The sequence below is a fragment of the Ornithodoros turicata genome, chromosome 4 (genome assembly GCF_037126465.1).
Source record: "Ornithodoros turicata isolate Travis chromosome 4, ASM3712646v1, whole genome shotgun sequence".
Classification (NCBI taxonomy): Eukaryota; Metazoa; Arthropoda; class Arachnida; order Ixodida; family Argasidae; genus Ornithodoros; species Ornithodoros turicata.
The window spans coordinates 63,326,629-63,346,219 of NC_088204.1; the positions used below are offsets into that span (position 1 = coordinate 63,326,629).

At 45.4% G+C, this 19,591-nt stretch overlaps 1 protein-coding gene across 1 annotated transcript in view; it reads right to left on the reverse strand.

The window, feature by feature from the left end:
* Positions 1–13,048, reverse strand: part of LOC135391677 (uncharacterized) — an 83,156-nt gene extending 70,108 nt beyond the window's left edge. The window contains exon 1 of the mRNA XM_064622016.1: positions 12,310–13,048. Within this exon, the coding sequence (XP_064478086.1) occupies positions 12,310–12,964 (655 nt within the window). The 5' untranslated portion in view covers positions 12,965–13,048. The remainder of the gene's footprint in view (positions 1–12,309) is intronic.
* Between the last annotated feature and the right edge of the window lie 6,543 nt (positions 13,049–19,591).

Consider the following 19,591-nt stretch of genomic DNA (forward strand, 5'->3'; position numbering starts at 1 on the left):
GTGCAATGCGTAACATTGTCACACGACAGGAATCTACTACGGAACTGTATTGTAACATAATTCCCCTATGTGACGTGGCTACCGAGAAACGCGGAATATCGTTGCCACAGTATGTGGTCTTATCAATTTTGGTTTCCTGGATGATCTACACGTGAATGACGAAGTCGGGAAAAACCGCTACCATTCCCGTCCTCTATTGTTCTAGTGACAATTTAATAGAAACAATAGCTCACTCACATCTGTCCTTGAGGTGTAGCAGACTTAGCAAAACACTGCTGCTACAATAGCTCACTCACATTTGCCCTTGAGATGTAACAGACTTATCACAACACTAAGGCCTTGCGCTGCTCTTGGGCCCGTAAATAGATAACAGATATCGCTATCACGTTAATTCGCTGTGAATCAGGTGGACTTAATGAACAACAAATAAATAAAAATTATCCTGCAACACTGTCGCCATCGTAGAAAAAAAAAAACGTTTATTTCTGCCGCAACTAAATTAGTGGCGAGTAAGTCTGCAGTCTGCTTTTCAAAATTGAAAGAAAGAGAAAGAGAAAAAAAAAACTCAATATGACATTCTGAAAATAATAAAAACCCTAGTGGTGTTAAAAAAAAACACTAAAAGCAAGGACACAGAGACAAAAAACAGATTGTGTTTTACACCCATTGCTCAGACACCTATTCATGTAGGACACACCACACGCACTTTTTGTGTCTATGCGCACCTGCTTTTACTATATACAGACTTCTATAATACTCACTTTTTATGTGTTTACCAAGCAGTGCAGGTTTGAATCTTTCTTTTCAGAAGATGTATCACTCTGCCCAAGTTTTAACTTTTTGCTTCTCAATAAAAACAAAATGACGAGAGAGAGAGAGAAAAAACAACTCCAAGCCCGCTCGTAAAACAAACTCACTGGCTCGAGTTCGTCCGCAAAAACGGGATACGTACGTGGCACGGCAAAGTAAGCACACACGTATGTAGAGCACACAATAAAGAAAATGAATTGTATTTTGAGCGTGGATGCTATATCCTGGACGGGCGACAAGTAGCCCTGCACAGTGTAGGCGGAAAGAGGAAGGAAGAGACGCGTCCCAGATAGGTATACCTCAAGAGGGAACAGAAACGGGTCAAGATCGTCTCCGCGACGACGTCCCACTCTCGCGGTCACGCAGCGTCACATCAAGCTCACCTCTCTCGTGATGTCGTCCTCCAAAGGACCCCGAGGGACGCGTCATTAAAGAAAGGCACGACAGGACGACACCTACAGGTTTTATAGCACATTTTAATCCGATTGCCACCAGAATTAATTCGCGTGCCATGTGATTTAGTCCAGGTGCCATCTGAAATAATCCAGGCGCCATTCAATTTAATCGGTGTGTCATCTAAAAGATCCAGGTGCTCTTCAATTTAATCCGTGTGCCATCTGAAATAATCCAGGCGCCATTCAATTTAATCGAGGTGCCACCTGAAAACTCCAGGTGCTCTTCAATTTAATCCGTGTGCCATCTGAATAAATCCATGACGTTTTTAAACACAGGAACTGTTGTATTCACACAAGGGACATCCCCGCGGAATATTCTAGTAGAAGAAAAAGTAAAAAATAAAAAATCTACCGATGTGACAGACTGAGCACTCGCACGGCGCCGATGCATCGGGAGTTAGAGCGGCAGGATAGCAGACGACACCATTGGTCATGTCGTCTGATACGTAATATCTTGTGACTGAGCGGCAGGATTTTCCCCGCGGTTAGAAGAGCACGGAAAGACATGGCGCACATCCTGCGGCTGAGTCACAAGATATTCCGTAGCAGACGACAGGACCAATGGTGTCGTCTGCTATGTGCATCGTGCCGTTTCGCGCTCTTCTGCCCGCGGGATATATCCTGAAGGTCACATACAAGATATTCCGTGGCAGACGACATGACCAATGGTGTCGTCTGCTAGACTCCCGCTCCAACTCCCGATATCTCGGCGCCGTGGGAATGCTCACCATAAGACGCGGCAGAACTGCAGTCCCATCAGCAGTTTTCTTTTTCTTTCTTTTTTTGCCTTTCCTTCCACTGGAATATTCCGCGGGGATGATCCTCGTGTGGATACACGGTTACAGTACTTACACACACCACGGATTAATTCAGACGGCACCGGGATTAAATTGAATAGCACCTGAATTATTTCAGATGGCACTTGGATTAAAATGGGCGGGAAAACCTGTAGTCTGAGGATTCGCTATATAGGGCAATAGCGGGCGCCCTTCCAGAAGGATTGCTGGAGGGGCGCCAGCGCGAACCCGCTCCACATCCCAGTCTAGGCGTGGAAGGCGATCATCCTAACCGCTACGCCACGCGAGCTGCTCTATTCCAAAATGAAGCGCTACGGAGTTCCCACCACGTAGATCCGAATTCGACTGATCAGCTCAAAGAAAGAGACGTTGTTGCCCCTTTATCATATATTACAAGGCTCACAGGAGACAGCCCACTCAGCAATTAAGAGCAGGAAGCACCTCACCACCACCCCCTCCCTCCACCGCGCAAAAAAGAAAAAAAAGAAGACGAACGAAAAGCAGATAATAACTTTTACACAGTTTCAGTATGGTCAATGACCCCGGGTAAGGCTACCGTGGTGAATGGAAGACACCTCGTGGAAGCGAAAGTGATGCGCCACACGAAGGACTCACGTGAGAGCCAGAAGAGGGGGGGGGGGGGGAACAGGTCACTGGGGCAGGGTTCACAACAACTGGACAAAACGACTGATCCTGTCACAGGTTCTCATCTCACAAGAAATCTGTCATCATTTCTACTGCAGGACAGAATATTGTACACCTCTAAAGCCCGAATCCCATAACAAGCGACACGCGGCAGATACACGCGAGAAGCGACAAAATCGACGTCACTGCCGCCACACGAGCGTCAAAAAAGCTCAGTCGCGGCTGAATATTTCTGCATCTACTCCCAGTAGATATTTGTAGCATGTCGCTGAGTTCGTTGCCTGTTGTTTGACAAAACCAGCTAGATTTGACGGCGTGAAACAAGAACTGAACGCGTAGGCAAGGGAAAGGGTGGAGAGGGCAACCAACAAAAGTAGCAGACGAAGAAGTGGGCGGGGCGTTGGGAACTTAAACCGCAGCGCCACAGCGTTACGGCGAATATTACATAGCACCTTCATTACAAGTTCTCTTCGTTTTGACGAATGAAATACTATTTTTGGTATATTTATGGCAATTTACAACTTAGCTCGAATAAAATAAGCAATGCTTCTCCAAAAACATCATTTCTCGGCGACGAAATGTCGCTGCTCAAATGGACCAGGAAGTCGCGCCATGACCAGACGCGACAGCGACAAATTCTGCAGCGCGTCGCGTGTCGCTTGTTATGGGGTCCGCGCTTAATAGTAAGAATCGACAGACGCACCAGTAGCGACATTCGAAAAAGCGTTCCAGCGAATATGGATCGTCGATTACAAATGATTTTTGAAACAAGTGGCTGGTTGCAACACAGTTTTACACACTACGCAGTAATGTATCCGATGAAACGTAAATACACCTGTAGACGAAAAGGAGGGAGAGAAGACAGGATGGCTGGTCGCTGTAACCAAAGTTCGCTTCTTTGCATTTATTGTATTCAATCCTATTTGTACCAAAGTGCAAAAATTTTCTCCTCGCTTTATTTTAATGATAATGATTGATGAGTTTCACCGCCAGGGACAGTACTTTACAATACTCTACCATATTGCTACATACCCGAATAGTATGTCCTATCACAGTACAGGCACTGGAGGAAAGAGTTGAACGCATGTCTCACCATTACATATATAATAATATATAATATTAAACATAATTACATGTATAATATTATTACATATATAATACATATTATATATGTATGTATATTATATATATATATATGATACTAAACATAAAAAGAGATTATTCAGTTACGTTCATTAACAGAGCCACGCAGGTGTAGTAATTACGTGCATGTGCGAGCATTAAGATTCCATGGAGGGGAGTTCTTTCCGTCTGCAGGACGACCATTCCCTTGTGCCGTGTAAAGGCAGCTGAGAGACAACTTCGCGGGAGACGTTCGTTAAATATCGATTATTGGATCAATACCTTAATTACTACGGGCCAGTGAAAAATGTGCCTGCCTAACAGCTCGGTAGAGCGGAACTATGTGCTGATTAGAGCCGAAACTGAAACAGACAGTTTTTCGTCCCTCCGATGTTGGTAGCTCCGCGTAACAAATTACTCGTGCCGCACTCAGGATTTCACAATCGACGCTGTCTTCGAGCGCGATTTCCAGAGTGCATGGCAGTAATTCGTTAAATCTGTTCACTCAGACTGGATAGTGGCACTTTCTAATTTGTCGTGATCAACGTTCTGTTCTACGAATCCATGATACGAAGCTCTGCCCTCAAGGCCCAGTTGACCTTTCTGGATTCCATAAGACTTGGTTCCTTGTTGTGAAGGGGCTCATTATTTCCAGTGATGACTACTAACTACTTCTACAGTAGTTTAACTATAACTACTAACTACTTCGCGGTGGAGTAGTTTAACTAGTAGTTCAACTACTTTTCTGAGGAGGTAGTTAAAACTACTTCTTTAACTACTGCAATGTATTTTAACTACATCTCTAACTACTTAACGTTGTCCATCAACACCAATCCCATTCTATAGTGTTCTTGGACACCTAAACATGAACCACAAGCAGTGATAAAAGTGAAGATTTAGTACACGTGCACGGCACAAGTGTTCTGCACCTCCGTTCTCATCAAACAAGTAGCTCAAGGTGAAAGTCGGAAGCACAATGAGACTTGTGCAGTGACGTCATGTTTGGTCACGTGACACTGGAAAACATATTGCAGTCTGAAGTCACAGTAGGTGAGTTGTTGCGGTATGCGTGCAATTACGAGAGAAAATTGTAAAAACATACGCTGCTGCATCATTCGGCCCGAAGAAAGACGCCTCTGAAGCATCCCCATGTTTTCCCATGTCACGTGGCTCCAAGGCGCGCAAAGGCTGCGCGTGACGTCACGTGCACAAGCCTCATTGTGCCGTAAAGCTTGCGGCAAAATCGGAAGTAGTTGGTGCCTGCGATAACCTAACTACTGTAGTTAACTACTCGAAATAGTAGTTTAACTACATGTAGTTAACTACTGGCCATCACTGATTATTTCATTCCCCGCATCACCACCAGCAATGAGGTAGAGTATCGCCCCTGCGATAAAACTCCCCATTCATCACCTCACAATAAAGTTGTTGTTGTTACGATGTATACAGTGTAGGTTAGCTTCACCTAATAGGTTGTAAGACTTAGAAGTTACTTGTAGTTTACTCTCATCGTAGTCTCAATTCATGAATTGAATTTGAATTGAATTCCAACTCACTGTGTCATCTCCTTCCACTTCATAATCCTTGCGTAGGATCAATAGCTTATTAAAACTATTACATAAATTAAAGTTAAATGAACACACCAGAAATAAATATTTCAAATTTAATTCAACTTTGTTCTCACTCCTCAACACATGATAAGAGTGCATACTGACATAAGCCAGCCGCACGGCTTGTGGCAATCAGACAGCGAGGATACCGCAATAATGAAAACGAACTAGTAACAGAGAATTAGGAGAAGTAACTTGAAGTGTACGAGAAACTGCATTCTACACACAATATAGCCTACACTACAATAAAGACTACTAAAATAGTTTTGGTGAAATACATAATACCTTAATAGGTCCCAAAAATTACGAGTAAACTAAAAGTAATGTGGTAAATAAATTCAATAAAAATTTTATTAATTTCAACGCACTAAAGGTTTAAGCTAATACGACGGAGTACACAATAGGTATAACACTATAAATTTCTTAGACATTGGCTCGATTAGGACACCGGAATGCCTCAGAACCTCGGAGATCGTAGCTTGTTCGATTCCAAGGCGAAAACTGCCAAATAACCGTGGGTCCATTTACACTCGGCATGCACAAACACATTATTGGCACATTGGCAATCTGTAAAAGCTGCCGCGGTAACGCTCATCCATTAGCAAAGCCCCAGACGACGAGGAAAAATAATAATTACCAGTAATTCCTAGATCAACATCTGTCCTCGTAGGGTTCCATTACACTGGACAAACAGACACACAAAAAAGCAAGAGCCAGGCACATTATGCGAAATGGAATAACCCATCACCCGATGGCAGCGAACCTTTGCGCAATCGATGGGAAAACATGACACGTGTTTTCCTTTTTGAACGCAAACCAATTTCGCACGGTAAGATAACACGACCATTATTTCGCTGATGGAAGCTTATGTTGTTTCACAATCAACCATGCAGTCGACAAAAACAGGGAGAGACGTTCTGTGGAAGACAATAATCGTCATTCGTTAGAGAAGCGACAAACACCACGCCCCACAGGCATCGAATACTGCATATTGAGTGTGCTCCAAGAAACATGTTCCCCATTGGCACGCAACGGAGCAGGAAAACCAAAGCTATACATAGCCGGTCAATTTTGCTCTTTATTGCAGCTGCTCGAGAGCCAAGGCCAATAGGAGAAGTACATAAGTAAAGAGAAATAGGTAATTGCAGAGACGTAAATAATTAAGAATTCGTCACTTTACGTCGCCAGACAGCTATATAGTCATGATAGACACGTACCATTGTGACCGATTTGTGAACTTAGTTTGCCCATCGGAGAGTAGCTGAAGTCGGAGCAATGCCTACAAGTGCTGCTGTGCCACCCAAGTTGCCGTCGCCTTCAGCCGGATTCGAGCACGCGACTTTAGGGTTCCCTACACGCCAGCAAGTCAGCAGCGCAGCACCCCAGTTTCCCTCTTTCCCCCACTGCTCGTGTAGCGATTTCATTGGTCCATCTCCTAAATAAGCCTGTTTATGCTGCCCTGTGAATGGACAGACACTTCGTCACGTGGTTTCGAAAAACCTTACCCTCTCCAATGGGCGAAGACAAACACTCGTGTGACAAAATAGATGGACTGCTATGACACGGAATTTGTCTCTGACAAGCGATGGAAACAATTACCAGACCAAAACACCATAAAAAAATTATCTATACTGCTCCAAGCTGAACCGTCATCACTCAGAAAAGGAACACTACAGCAATTTGCGTAACTTAAAAATAATACTTCAATTGCGACATTTCAAATTACTCTAGCACATTGACGTCGTCCTTCCCGCCTATCTCCCACCTCTCTTTCCTTCTCGAGCCTGCGGGTGATTCGTTGAACCACGACAAAAAAGTTGGCAAGGCTCATCCCCGCGTCTATTCAATGAAGACGGATCCCTAATGGAGTAGAACCCCGTTGCAAACATGTGTTGAGGGGTCGACTAATAATAATAATACGAGTGAATTCCGTTCTTCCACGAAGCGCGACCTTGTCAGTGAGACAACACTTGGCACCGTTCCAGGCTACAGCTGATACACGGAGACGGTGTAATACGGAATGATGGCAGCTGAAGAAAAGGCAGCAGGAGTGGGATTCGAACCCAAACACTCTGATTGCCAGACGGATGCTGAGGGTGTGGGGGTTCGAATCCCATTACTGGTGCTTTTTCTTCAACTGCCATCATTCAATAGACTTCTGTCTGTTTGTAAACAAATGACGTCATAGAGTTCGACAGCGCCACCAATTTGGTAGACTTGAACTACGCTCGAAGCTAGGGGCGAACAAGGTCGCGCAAAAAAAGACACGGTCTTGAGGGAATTACGAGGTTCCTGAAAGGAACACAACCTTCAGTCCTACTTTTCTTTCAGTAGGAGGCAGCCAAGGAGTGCCCATTCGTGAATCCCAGCCCTCCCCTTCCGATTTGTTTCGGTTTCAGTCTGTCTACCAATGTCACGATGACGTTACTCGGGTAGAGGCTTATTGAAGCATGCAACTTGGCGTTGTGAGGTCTGTTTTGTGTTTGTTCCTATATGCTTAACTGCATCATGCACTACAACGTTACATCGGAGTAACATGCAGAGTATTTCAACTACTTCGGAAGTCGTCTTGCTGGGTTTGACATTTTGTGAATGTTGTAAAAACAAGTACTGGTCAAATGGAAGGTGAACAAACAAAATTACAAATTTTTAGCATGTGGAATTTTTTACCCGCGATATCTGCGTACAAGTTATAGTGCCGTAATAGCAGACGACATTTCTTGCATTGCTCTGAACAAGCAAAATAATCCCTCTCGTCTTCGGATCGAGGCGGAGGATATCGCCTCCTTTATGTATTCCCCGTGATTGTTCTTTTTTCTTCTTCTTCTTCTTTCGTTCACACATTTAATTTTTGCGAAAACCACCCACACGCCTCGCGGCGGTTCCTTCACGTAATAAGTTTTTATAGCAACCTGCTGCCTTTGTATAAGACGACCTTCCAATGAACGACTCCGCAATTGCTCATTATTACTTTTACTCTATTTTCTTTACGTAGCTTTTATTATATTTTTCGCCGGTCTGATAAAGAAAAGGGAAGAAAAGACGGGTGCTTTTTAAAACAGGTCGAAGAAGAAAAGTCTCGGTGACAAAGACGACCCTGGTTATCTGTCGAATAAAAATATGGCAAGAAGCATTTCACACTCGTGCAGAAAAATACCATATGAGAAGGTTGGTAGGCGGGCCTTATCTGTGGAGAGCAGCCCTGGCTTGGTACGAACAACCGCGTCTGGGGATTTCCCGTACGCACTCGAAGTGTCACCAGTTTACGAACACCAATGTTTACAACTGCCTTGTCCGCGATTCTTCATCCACTTTTGTGCTCAAAAGCGGTTGTACTTTTTTTTTCTATGTTCTATGCATGATTCTCGACATAGAAGTGTAATGCAAATATGTTTTATTTCTTTGATTTTGTTGTTGTTTAGATTCTAGAATGCTAGGTGCACCTCGTTTATTCATGAGTGCGCGCAGCTCATCTCCCCGAGACACACACACACAAACACACAAAGAAAAAGGGCGTAAAACGCGTCGAAAACCATATGGAATTAATGATGAAGAAATATTTCAAAGAGTACTTTGCTTGTTGCTAGCTGCCCAGACACCGCAACTCTTTCCTCAAAGCTACCCCCGCCAATGTTATAATATAAACGATGAGGAAAAGCATAGGGCGATGCACCTAGTACTGATCTACTTCGTAATTTTTTTAACACTTTAGCGAGTAATAAGTATGGCGAACTATAACCGAAAACAATGAATGAGTAAGTTTGCGGCAGAAGCTTAGAGGAAAGTAAAACGTTAGTAATTTACCTAAAAATTGCTAAGAGAGATAGACTTGTAAACGACGTCATCGTTAAGTGAAACGAAATATATATGCCAATTAATAAATACGAATTACGCACCCAATGTGCAATACACGAGCATCATTGTTTATTTTGGTCAAATCGCTCACTGAGGGAATAATCGATCGTACGTTACCATTGCAGACGACAGGTTTACTGCTGCGCCCCAAGCGAGAAAACCAGGAATTGTTGTTTGTATACGCATTCTGACGTTGCGCGCTTGAACACACACACAAAAGAAGTGAAAGATCTGAACTCTCTGACTGTAATTTCGTCACAGCTCTGCGTAAACGTATTGAAATCATTTTCCGAAAGCACGCGACCCATATTACCCCTCACTATCAAGCACGTCAGGTTATCAGTAGCGACACGAAAACTGGCTGTGACACAATCCGGGAAAAGTGCATGACACAGAGCAAACCGTGTCCGCAGGGTTTCCCTTCAAAGCTGTACCCAGGCAGCACAATGCACTGAAAGTCGAGTGTAATATGGGTGGACGGGTAGGTGGAAGGCCTTAAACAGACTCATGAAACTAGAGAAAGTTGATAAGACATATACCGTCCACCCCCATTGCACTCGACTTTCAGTACATTTTGCTGCTTGGGTAGTATAGTACGAGATAAGGGAACCGATTGTGTGACCAAAACAATAACACTAAAACGCATAGTGCAAACAAAGCCTGTATACAACCGCGGACAAACGCAGTATTTTTTTTTGGGTCACGTATTGTCACCTGACACTTACATCACATATTCTCCTTGAACTGAACCGATAATCTCACCAGCAGACAAGCCTATGCGAAAATGGGGCTTCGTAACGTTACGTGTCGACAATTTCTGAAAGCGATATATAGATTAGGCAGTGACTTTTCCGGGTTAAACCCGATTCCGCCCGGTTATTTCTCCCCCCCCCCCCCCAAACTGATCTCCGACCAATTCGGGTTAAACCCGATTTCTCCCCGAATTCCAGTCACTATGAAATCCTCAAGTGACGTTTACACTGACGACGAACAAAGGTCGCTACCTGTAACACATGTAAGAATGGGTCACTTACTTTCCAAGCAATACACCCGGGTGTGTCAACACCGTCTATGCCTTCGGGGATTAGCGCTGGAAGGTCACGATCGCGCAAAAACAACAACAAAAGCACAAAAAAGAGAAATTATGAAAAGACTCAATAGACAAGAGGAGAAACAAAAACAAGCGATAACACAATTATCGTCCGATTTCTCCCCGAATTACAGATTTTAAAATAGCGACCGATTTTTACCCCCCGAATCCGAGAAAGGCATTTAACCCGAAAAAGGGTTATATATATATATATTCCCTATATATAGTTGAACATCGCTGCGTCTTCGCAGCTGTCAGATTCCACGATGATCGTGGTGGCTGTTCCCTTTTGTATCGAGCGGACAGAACGGCTGCGCGGCTTTGAAAGGTCGCGGGTTTGAACCCGCGACATTTCGATCAGTAGGCGGGCACATCACCAAGAGATCCAAAAGCGAATGCTGTTGTGTGGTTGTATTTAAAGCCAGATAATATGGCCACCATGACACTGGCATTTTCATTATAAAAAACAAAGGAAAAGGAAAACAGTGCATGTCATCTGCGTTCAGTATCTGCACTGTCCACATTGTCTGTTGTGCCAATCGACAATGTCGCTGCGTATTTCTTGTTCTACGATGTTCTACTACGGCTCTTTTTTTTTTTTTTTTTTTTGCATCCGTCGTCTGCTTCAACAGAGCAACCAAGCAGGTGCCCCAATTACCAGCACCTGCGAGGATTTGACGTAACCTACGTCGTTACTCTGAGGTCAAACCTCACGGCTGATGTGGTTACGTGCTAATGCCGTACCATCCACAAGGTGCCATTTCTTGTCGAGAACACTCTATCACGATAGAATGCTTCAAATACAGTGATTCTTACCGTTTCCAATACTCGTGAAATTGAAATGAAGTTCGTTTGCAATGACATTTGAGCAATGTGCATTGCGACGTATGATTTTGATGCTAAAAATACAGAATACTGAAACATGCAAATCCCCCAAACAGTGCAGAATGCACAAGCTCGCAATCGTTACTGGCTCGAAGCCAAAACAACCAGACCACGCGATGCGAGAAAGCCTCTTAGCCCCAGACGCCTTGCGCATACCCGCACCTCTCGTCAGCTGTGTTTGCGACACGCGGGAGCAGTTTACGCGTCCTTACGGCCTACATTGCCTCAGCATGCCTAAGCATGTTGCGCAACGCTCGCACGCCCCGCTCCTTTGGTCAAGGCGCGAGTCGTCTGCAAATGATGCACAAACACGGTTCATCCATTGTCGAAAGCGCAGCCAAAGTGACTTGTAATCGGGGACTCGTTTGTGCAAGACGGCAGGGTGAGCTCTTTTCTTTGGAACCGTCCAGTATTTCCCCAACTTTTCAACAAAGAACGGCGCAGTGATCACCGAGAGAAATGTAGGCAAGTACGTTCATTAGGAGGGTGCCACGAAATCGACACAGGCGGAAGCACATTTTCCCAGGGTTGAGAGAAAATGTCGAGACGTTCGATTTGTTTTACGTTTTTTTTTTGTTTGTTTTTTCGAGGTGACGCTCACGATTGTGCACTCAGTGCTGACGACATTTCAAGGAAAGATGCTCTCCTCTAAACTGACCACCTGGTAACAAGGATTACTGGCACCACCGCCATCATGGGCCTCCTTGGTGACGAAAAAACAAGTCTCAATCGATCAAACGATCTCCAAATGCAGACCACGCTACGTATCGATGCGAATTTTTCCTTGCAGATAACAATGTAGTGACCGATCGAGGTCGGAGACCCAATTTGTTACTGCAAACCCGCTTAGCTGATGGAGCGTGGTCCTCCGATCGACTTTACCCTCTCGGGGCCCCCCTCTCCGCATCATCAAATATGTAGCACATTGGTCCAGTGTTTACACGAAAACAACAGGCGCAGTGCGGAAGCCAAGGCGATCATAAGGAATGTGTTCACACTGCGTGGAAACCCACATGGTGGTCACGAAATAGGGCACTCACCGATCATGAGCAGGGACACTGTGAGGTGCTCCCTACCCGTTGCCTTCAGAGCTCCCAACACTGTTCCAACAATGGCACAACACAACCCGACGAACGCGATCATCACAATAAACCATCGTATGCTGACGGTTTGAGTGACGAGCACACCACAGCAGTGTTTGGGCTCCACAACTTCGGTATCCACAACACATCTTGGTGGCCTAAGCCTAGGCGGTGGAGGAAGCAGTCGCCTCGGAGGTAGCGTCGCGTAAGGTGGCGGTAGATGGGCATTTAGGATGTCCGGGAGCACTTCGTGGGGCACAGGAGGCTGGTGGCCGTCCAACCTCGTAGCCGCCACCGGGGTCTCATGCCGGTTGCGCGCCAGGGTGCCAGAATAGACAGCTTCACCAGATACACATCGCTCGGGACATTCTCGACGCGGAGTATCCTGCGCTTCTGCTGGGATGGAGGTTGAGGAGAAAGCACAGTTCTCGCAGCCGCCGTCGAAGCGCCACGAGTCCCCGCTGTTGTGGTCTGATTGGTCCAGAAAGGAGCACGTGATATCGCGGGAGAGGCGTAGTGGCGGCCTCCTTCGGAAGGGTGCCCAGTTATTGCGCCGAAGTGGACGGAAGATGGGCTCTTCCGGTTCGTCGTCTGCTTCGGCTTGTTGTTTCATGGTTGGCGGACCGCAGCGGGGCGTTTAAAGTGCTGTGTGAACCTAGTCAGGATGTGACGCTGAATGAAACAATGGTGCAGCATCCTGGAATCGAAGACGAAGTTTAGCAATCGCGTTCAAAACGGGCTACGCTTGGAAGAACTTTCCTGTGTTACGCGCGGCTAAATTCTTCCGGTGATAATATTCCATACACTTCAGAACAGATGCGAAATATTCCATAGAGTGTGCATTAGGTTGAGATAAAATTCGTGAACAGTATCTGAATTGCGTCCAAATATCGAGAATGGAACTTCAGAAAAATATCATCATTCGTAATGTCCAACACAAACACAGGCCTTGCCTTTCTTAAAAAAGCAAACTCTTGCAAAGAGACGTCGTCTCTCACACGCAACTTTATCAACGATACTTCCGGAGGCTTCCCTTTTCTTTCACTTCCTGCATATTGCGCTACCAGTGTCAACATTACCCAATCTTTCTGCGAAACACGACTGCAAGAAGGTACACACAGTCCAAAGTATATTTGTGGAGTAAATATCGACACCATTAAAATAATGTTCCCTCTCGAGCTTCTCTCTTCTTTGCTTAAAGTGCACGAAATTTCCCACTAAGAAACAGCAACAAACGAATATTTTTCATGACTGACGTAAATATCACGTTACATTACGCCAACAGTTATTGGCCAGTTATTATCCACCAGTATGATGTTGGGAAAATGTCTGGGAGTACAATTTCTTGAACTTCAGACAATTAGTTTTATAAAAGGTGAAAAATTAGCACGGAGAAATAGTCGCAGTGACATAGTCGGTTAGTGAACATTGTTTATTTCGAGCAAAAGTACGCAATTTTGCATGCCCCAAAATTCGATTGTAATACAAAGAATATATAATATAATTAATATTATTAATTATATTACAAAGAATATATAATTATAATTGCAATAAAACTAGAATGTAAGTAAAGATTTGGATTTATCTTGCGAATTAAATTAATTTTACAGTATCAGTAAATTCTACATAAACGACAAATAGCTAAATATTACGTTAGAACGCATATGTTAGGTTAGAAATATTATAATTAGTGTCTTAAGTGCATATTTCATGTGCAATACGTTGCACTACATCAATGTGACATAGTAACCAAAAAAAGCAGACACATAACAATTATGCAATAGGTTCGTAAATATGCACTAAGTACAATAGGAACGGCACGTGCAATAAATAAAGGCGTACGCGGAACATAATAAATAATACAATCATTTTAGTCGTTTCAGGCTATAGTACTTTGCCGTCCAGCATTTACTATCACTTTCTCACATTTCAGTTCTCGTGTCGGTTCGAAAGTTTTGCAGAATTTCGCCCAGTTGTCACTGACCGGTTCATCGCCCCACAACAACGCGCGTCACGCAAGGACACTCGAAGGTGATTCCCTGAAGGCTAATCTAATCACAGAAACTTAATAGGAAGCAACAAGATAAGGGGATTGGCCGGAGCGAGTTCGCGTGAACTGGGTATCGCTGCGTACACATACAAGGATAGGGAGTTTGGCGATAAGTGCGTAGTGTATCGATAAGATATTGGCAGGCAGAGGTCTACTGGACTCGGACAAGCGAGCGTTGGGTTTCATTAAGAGAGGCTAATAGGGTGATTAAAATGATGATGCCGCGTAATATAGTGGTTTGTCTGCCTATAAGAGCACGACGTGCCGCGGGGTAGGGCTGCGGATCATTTCGATCATCTCGAGTTCTTTTGACGTGCGCCCGCAATCTCCGACACACGGTGCTCAATTGGGTTTATTCCCGTGACATCATCCGCAGCAGAGGGCCACTTGTCGCTAGCAGATTTGCCGCCATGATGTAGGTCCAGTCGACGACCTACTAGAATATAACGACCATGTCATAGGCACCCTTTCCCTGCGCCGCATTTGGAAGTTAGTGGTGGCGCTACTCATCGGCCCGGTTATTGCGTCCTCAATTTCTGCAATACTTTGTACTTTTGCTTGCCTTAGTATTTCTGTACAAGTGGTGGATGTCCCACGGCAGATGCTTCTTTCTAAAGTTGATTATCATCATCATGATACGCGTTTTCATAGGAGCAGCTGCTGTCGTCTGCTGCGGAAGTCGTACGTCCGCTTCTGCGCGTTCAACATTCAAATTTCCATTGTCCAATCATGATGTAGATATCGCGGGCCGAAGACAGCGCCCCTGGCGGATCGTGCGGACGGGCTCCTCGTAGGGTTTGCCGGTTATGGCATTGTCGTTATAATCTAGTAGGTCGTGGACCGGTCCATGCCTTCAAGGGACGGTCTCGTATCCCCTGCCCCTTTCATAAAGTATACCATTCGATTGCCCTTTGTTGAAAATGGAACACTGCTAATTTACCCGACAAAACACGCCACAGTTATTTAATAACCGAATTAAATTGATAAAGATTGCAGAGCATGCCGCGATCTGTGTTGGCAACAATAAGAACGGCCACGTCGCCCTGCGGGTAAGTCCGTGATAGGATACAGAAATCGTCTTTTGAGCGCGCTAGTGCATCGACGTGAGCAGACGACTTTCCGAAGTTACTGGGCACCGTGGCAACTCTCGTACATTTTCTTTCAGTTCTCAGGTGAAAAGGGCGCATTCTAAGTAGTGGCAAGCATGGTGGTTCAGAACAACTATGTTAATCCTCAGAGACAAGTTAAAAGTCGCAGAACAACCCCATCCACAATCACAAATCTGAAGTCGCTGGCCGTGGGCGCGCGCGGTCGCATTACAGCTCCGACCAAAAATATATTACGCGCGCTTCCCTTACGCTCCCCGTTGTACACTGATCATGCTTCGAAATGAAGGGTCGTTGACGACGTACATGGAGAAGGAGTACGTGTTTATTTAAAAACCGCATTAAATACTCGCGGAAAGAAAATACGTGACTTAGCTTCCACGTATCCGATTGTGCGCCACATTATGGGAGACCCCACAGTCAATGCTCGGACTACATTCTCCGCTCGCGGAGGTGTATGCCTGAGTGTCCCCATTTCGAGAGCAAAGGGGATTACTCAACCCAAGGTGCTTCTGCAAGTTACAATTACCATGACAACGACGACGCACCCGCAGGCCGACGTCATACGTGACGTATGCATGAGAGAAGCGCAGCTTTCGTCGTCTGCTCTTACGGCACGTTTCGACAAATTCCTCGAAAACGACTTGGTTATTCCGAACGAAACTTTGACGGTTGTATGTGTACAGTACTCGTGAAACTAGTTTTGGCTAAGTTTCGGAATCGCCCCGGCTGTACGAGACCGTCCCTTTCACGCACTTCGCATTCACAGTACGTTTGGTGTTTGAGAGTTACTGTACCGCGTGAATATTATTTGTACCGCAATCCAAGCAATTTCCATGTTTTCAACGTTAATAGTCCTCTAAATAGCAAATGGCAGCGAACGAAAACCGGAACCAAGCTAGTGTCCTCTGGAGGGGTGACTCAGCTCTATACGGAGATTCAGTATAGACCGGAACCTGTTCACCATAACGATTTCGAAAAGGCGATAAGCCAATCGCGCCTTTCCTTGTAAGTGGCTGACATGCCCCATTCCCCTGGGCTTCTTATCGTTTCCGTTGCGTGGTTCCGATCTACTAAGGCCGGTTTCACAGTAACGTTTTTCTCGTCCGTATTTTTCACGGAGCCAAAACTGACCCATTGGAACTTACTGGGCTCCATTTCCCTTAGGTTCTATTTTGAAGCAAACGGACGACAAATACGGTAGGGTGAAATTGGTCGTGTGTCGTTCACCTGTTGCCGTCTTCACACTACCGTGCACAAGCACGTTTGCCTCATCCGTGCCAACACCCGTTTGCTTCAAAAACACAACCTAACGGCAATCGAGCTCCATACATTTCAATGGGTCCGTTAAAAAGACGGACGAGAACCGGTCTTAAACTGTTAATGAGAGGCGAGCTTTTAATGATGCTCCTTAAAATGAGAGATCGGTCTAATATTGCACACCCAGTCGAATGTGTGAGCAACGAAGTAGTAAAAGCATTTCGTAAAAAAAGAAGCGAGAATATGAATAACATATGAATAATGTTTTAATGATATTGGCAGCCTCATCGGCATCGACATCTCATTTCCCGTACATCCACACACGTCACTCAAACGTCCGTGAATTGTGACATCTTTTCAACACTTGCATTCTTAAAACAGGTGGTGGTGGCGGTGAAAGGGTTCGCCGGTCGGCCTCACAGAGGTGGGCAACGTCACGACTAACGCCCTGGGGGAATATGCGTCCTGGGCCGACTTCTAATGGAACTGTGCCGACATATGTCTGAAAGCGTCTGAGGAAAACCCCAGAAAAAGCCCCAGACAGCACAGCCGGCAGCCTTAAAACAGGACTTCCAATCACAACACGCTGATGACGAACCGTTGCACAGAACGATGCCGTTGTCACCCCCGATTTTCGGAAAACGCGGAGCTTACACCTCTTTGTGACTACTAACGTGACTGCTAAAGTGTCACAGAATTCTAATTTCCAATTTCAAAACAAATCGAGGAAGAGAACTATGTTTTTCGAGATTTTTGATCGGCAAGGAGTGTGCTATGCGATGAAGTTTGTTGGCCGCTCCTGCCATTACCCCCCCCCCTTTGTTGGTCCTTAGAAGTCGGCCCAGGACGCACATTCTCTCAGGGCGTCAGTCGTGACGTTGCCCACCTCTGTGAGGCCGACAACGGCGAGCCCTTTCACCAGTCTCCCCCCCCCCCCCCCCCGGTTGTTGGTCCAGTTTCCTCCTACGCTGTCAGACATATGTCGGCACAGTTCCCTTAGAAGTCGGCCCATGACGCACATTTACCCAGATCGTTACTCGTGACGTTGCCCACCTTTGTGAGGCCGACAACGGTGAGGCCTTTCATAAGCAGCACCATCACCACTACCACCACCTTGTTTCAGGAGTGTGCGATAGGAGGGGCCCGCAAGCTGTCTATTATAATAACAGGAGTACTATTTATATTGAAAGTAGCGAAAGACAGGATAATGGCGTTTTCAGCTGCGCGTTCAGCTGTGCTTCGCGTTCAGCCGTAGATGTTACGATGCCCGCTGCGGACGATGGGTCGTTCTAAATGGCTGCGCTCAACAGCTTATAAAAACCATCCACCCTTCAAATGTCCCCCCCCCCCCCCAGCTGCCTATCCAGCTGTGCGACACTCGCTAGGATTACTCGCGCGTGACAGATATCCTCCGCTTTCGTGTTGCTCGCCCCGCATGCTCCAAATCTACAACAAATACCCCCCAAGCATGACAGAAAAATAAAAAAATAAAAAATGAAAACTACCTACTCTTTAAAAAGGTGACGTTGCAACGGTCAGACACCCGTCACGAATACTCAAAACCAATTCACTCGCTAGAAACGGGATGGGATAAAAGATCACTCACCGCAGCACGCCCGAACAAGACAGGGAGAAAAGTGGCCGAAGGTCCGAAAGGTTCCGTTTCAGAAACGGGAGTGTGAAACGGGGCGAGATTTCTCCTCTATCCGTGTGTCCCCCCCGAAGAGGACCCACAACAAAGCGAAAGTGGGGGTGGAGAGGGAACGAAAAGGAAAACGAGAGGGACTTCCCTCCAGACGGTGCGGACCCTTCCTAACGGCAATAATAGCAACGAAAAGAAGAAAAAAAAAAAAAAAAAGAAGAGGTCGTTGCCGACGGCGTTTACGAAAAGGAAGTATCCCCTGTCGAATGACAATCTTTAGCAGCTGCGTTGGGGACGCTTTCACTTTGGGTTGTCGGCGTCAGCTATCGTTCATATAATCACGGGGGGTAGGCAAAAAACGTGTGCAGACAAGTATACACGAGCTAACAACTAACGACTGAGGTTTATTGAACGAACATGCGACGAAAAGAAGAAGCAGTCCTCAGAATAATTATCATGTTCGTCTTTTTTCTTTCTTTTTTAAATCTCAGTTGTAGCATGTGCGTGTTCTTCTGCCCGCGTTTTGCTTGCTCCCTGTGATTATGGACTGCGACCAACTTGCCCGGCTCACCACAACTATATGGTTGCTTCCTGCGACATTCAAACAGACATGAATAAGTTACTACAAAAAGTAACTACAGTAAATAGTAACTGAGTTATAGTAACTCTTTTTGAAATGTACTAGTTACAGTTACGGTTACGCCGTTAAAGTAACTTAGTTAGCACATAAGAGTCTCTTCCTTACCTTCTGCGGAAAAAAACGTCCAATAAATGTAACAAAAAAAATTGTTTTTGCATTTGTACTGGCCTATAGCATACGTATACGGTGTTATACGCGGAGGATTTCCCGTGAACCTTAACAGCACGGTGTGAGGACTGGAGGACCGCGATACTTCCGGCTGTGAAGTCCCCGATTTCTAAGTTCACCTTCTTGAAAAAAGGAAAATCAAGGAAAATGCTCGATCGCTCCATAAGATGATACACCGTGTTTAAAAACACGACATCACTACCTAAGCACTCATATTCACAAGTTTTCGATGTCTGTCCAGGTCGTTTTAGCGAACGAAGGCCGCACTGTAGCAGCCGCTAAGGTTTAGCAGGTCGGGCACGACGGAGTAGCATGTTGGTTAGTTTATTATTAGGTTAGTCCAAGTTCGATGTTTGCATTTGTCTGCATTTTTA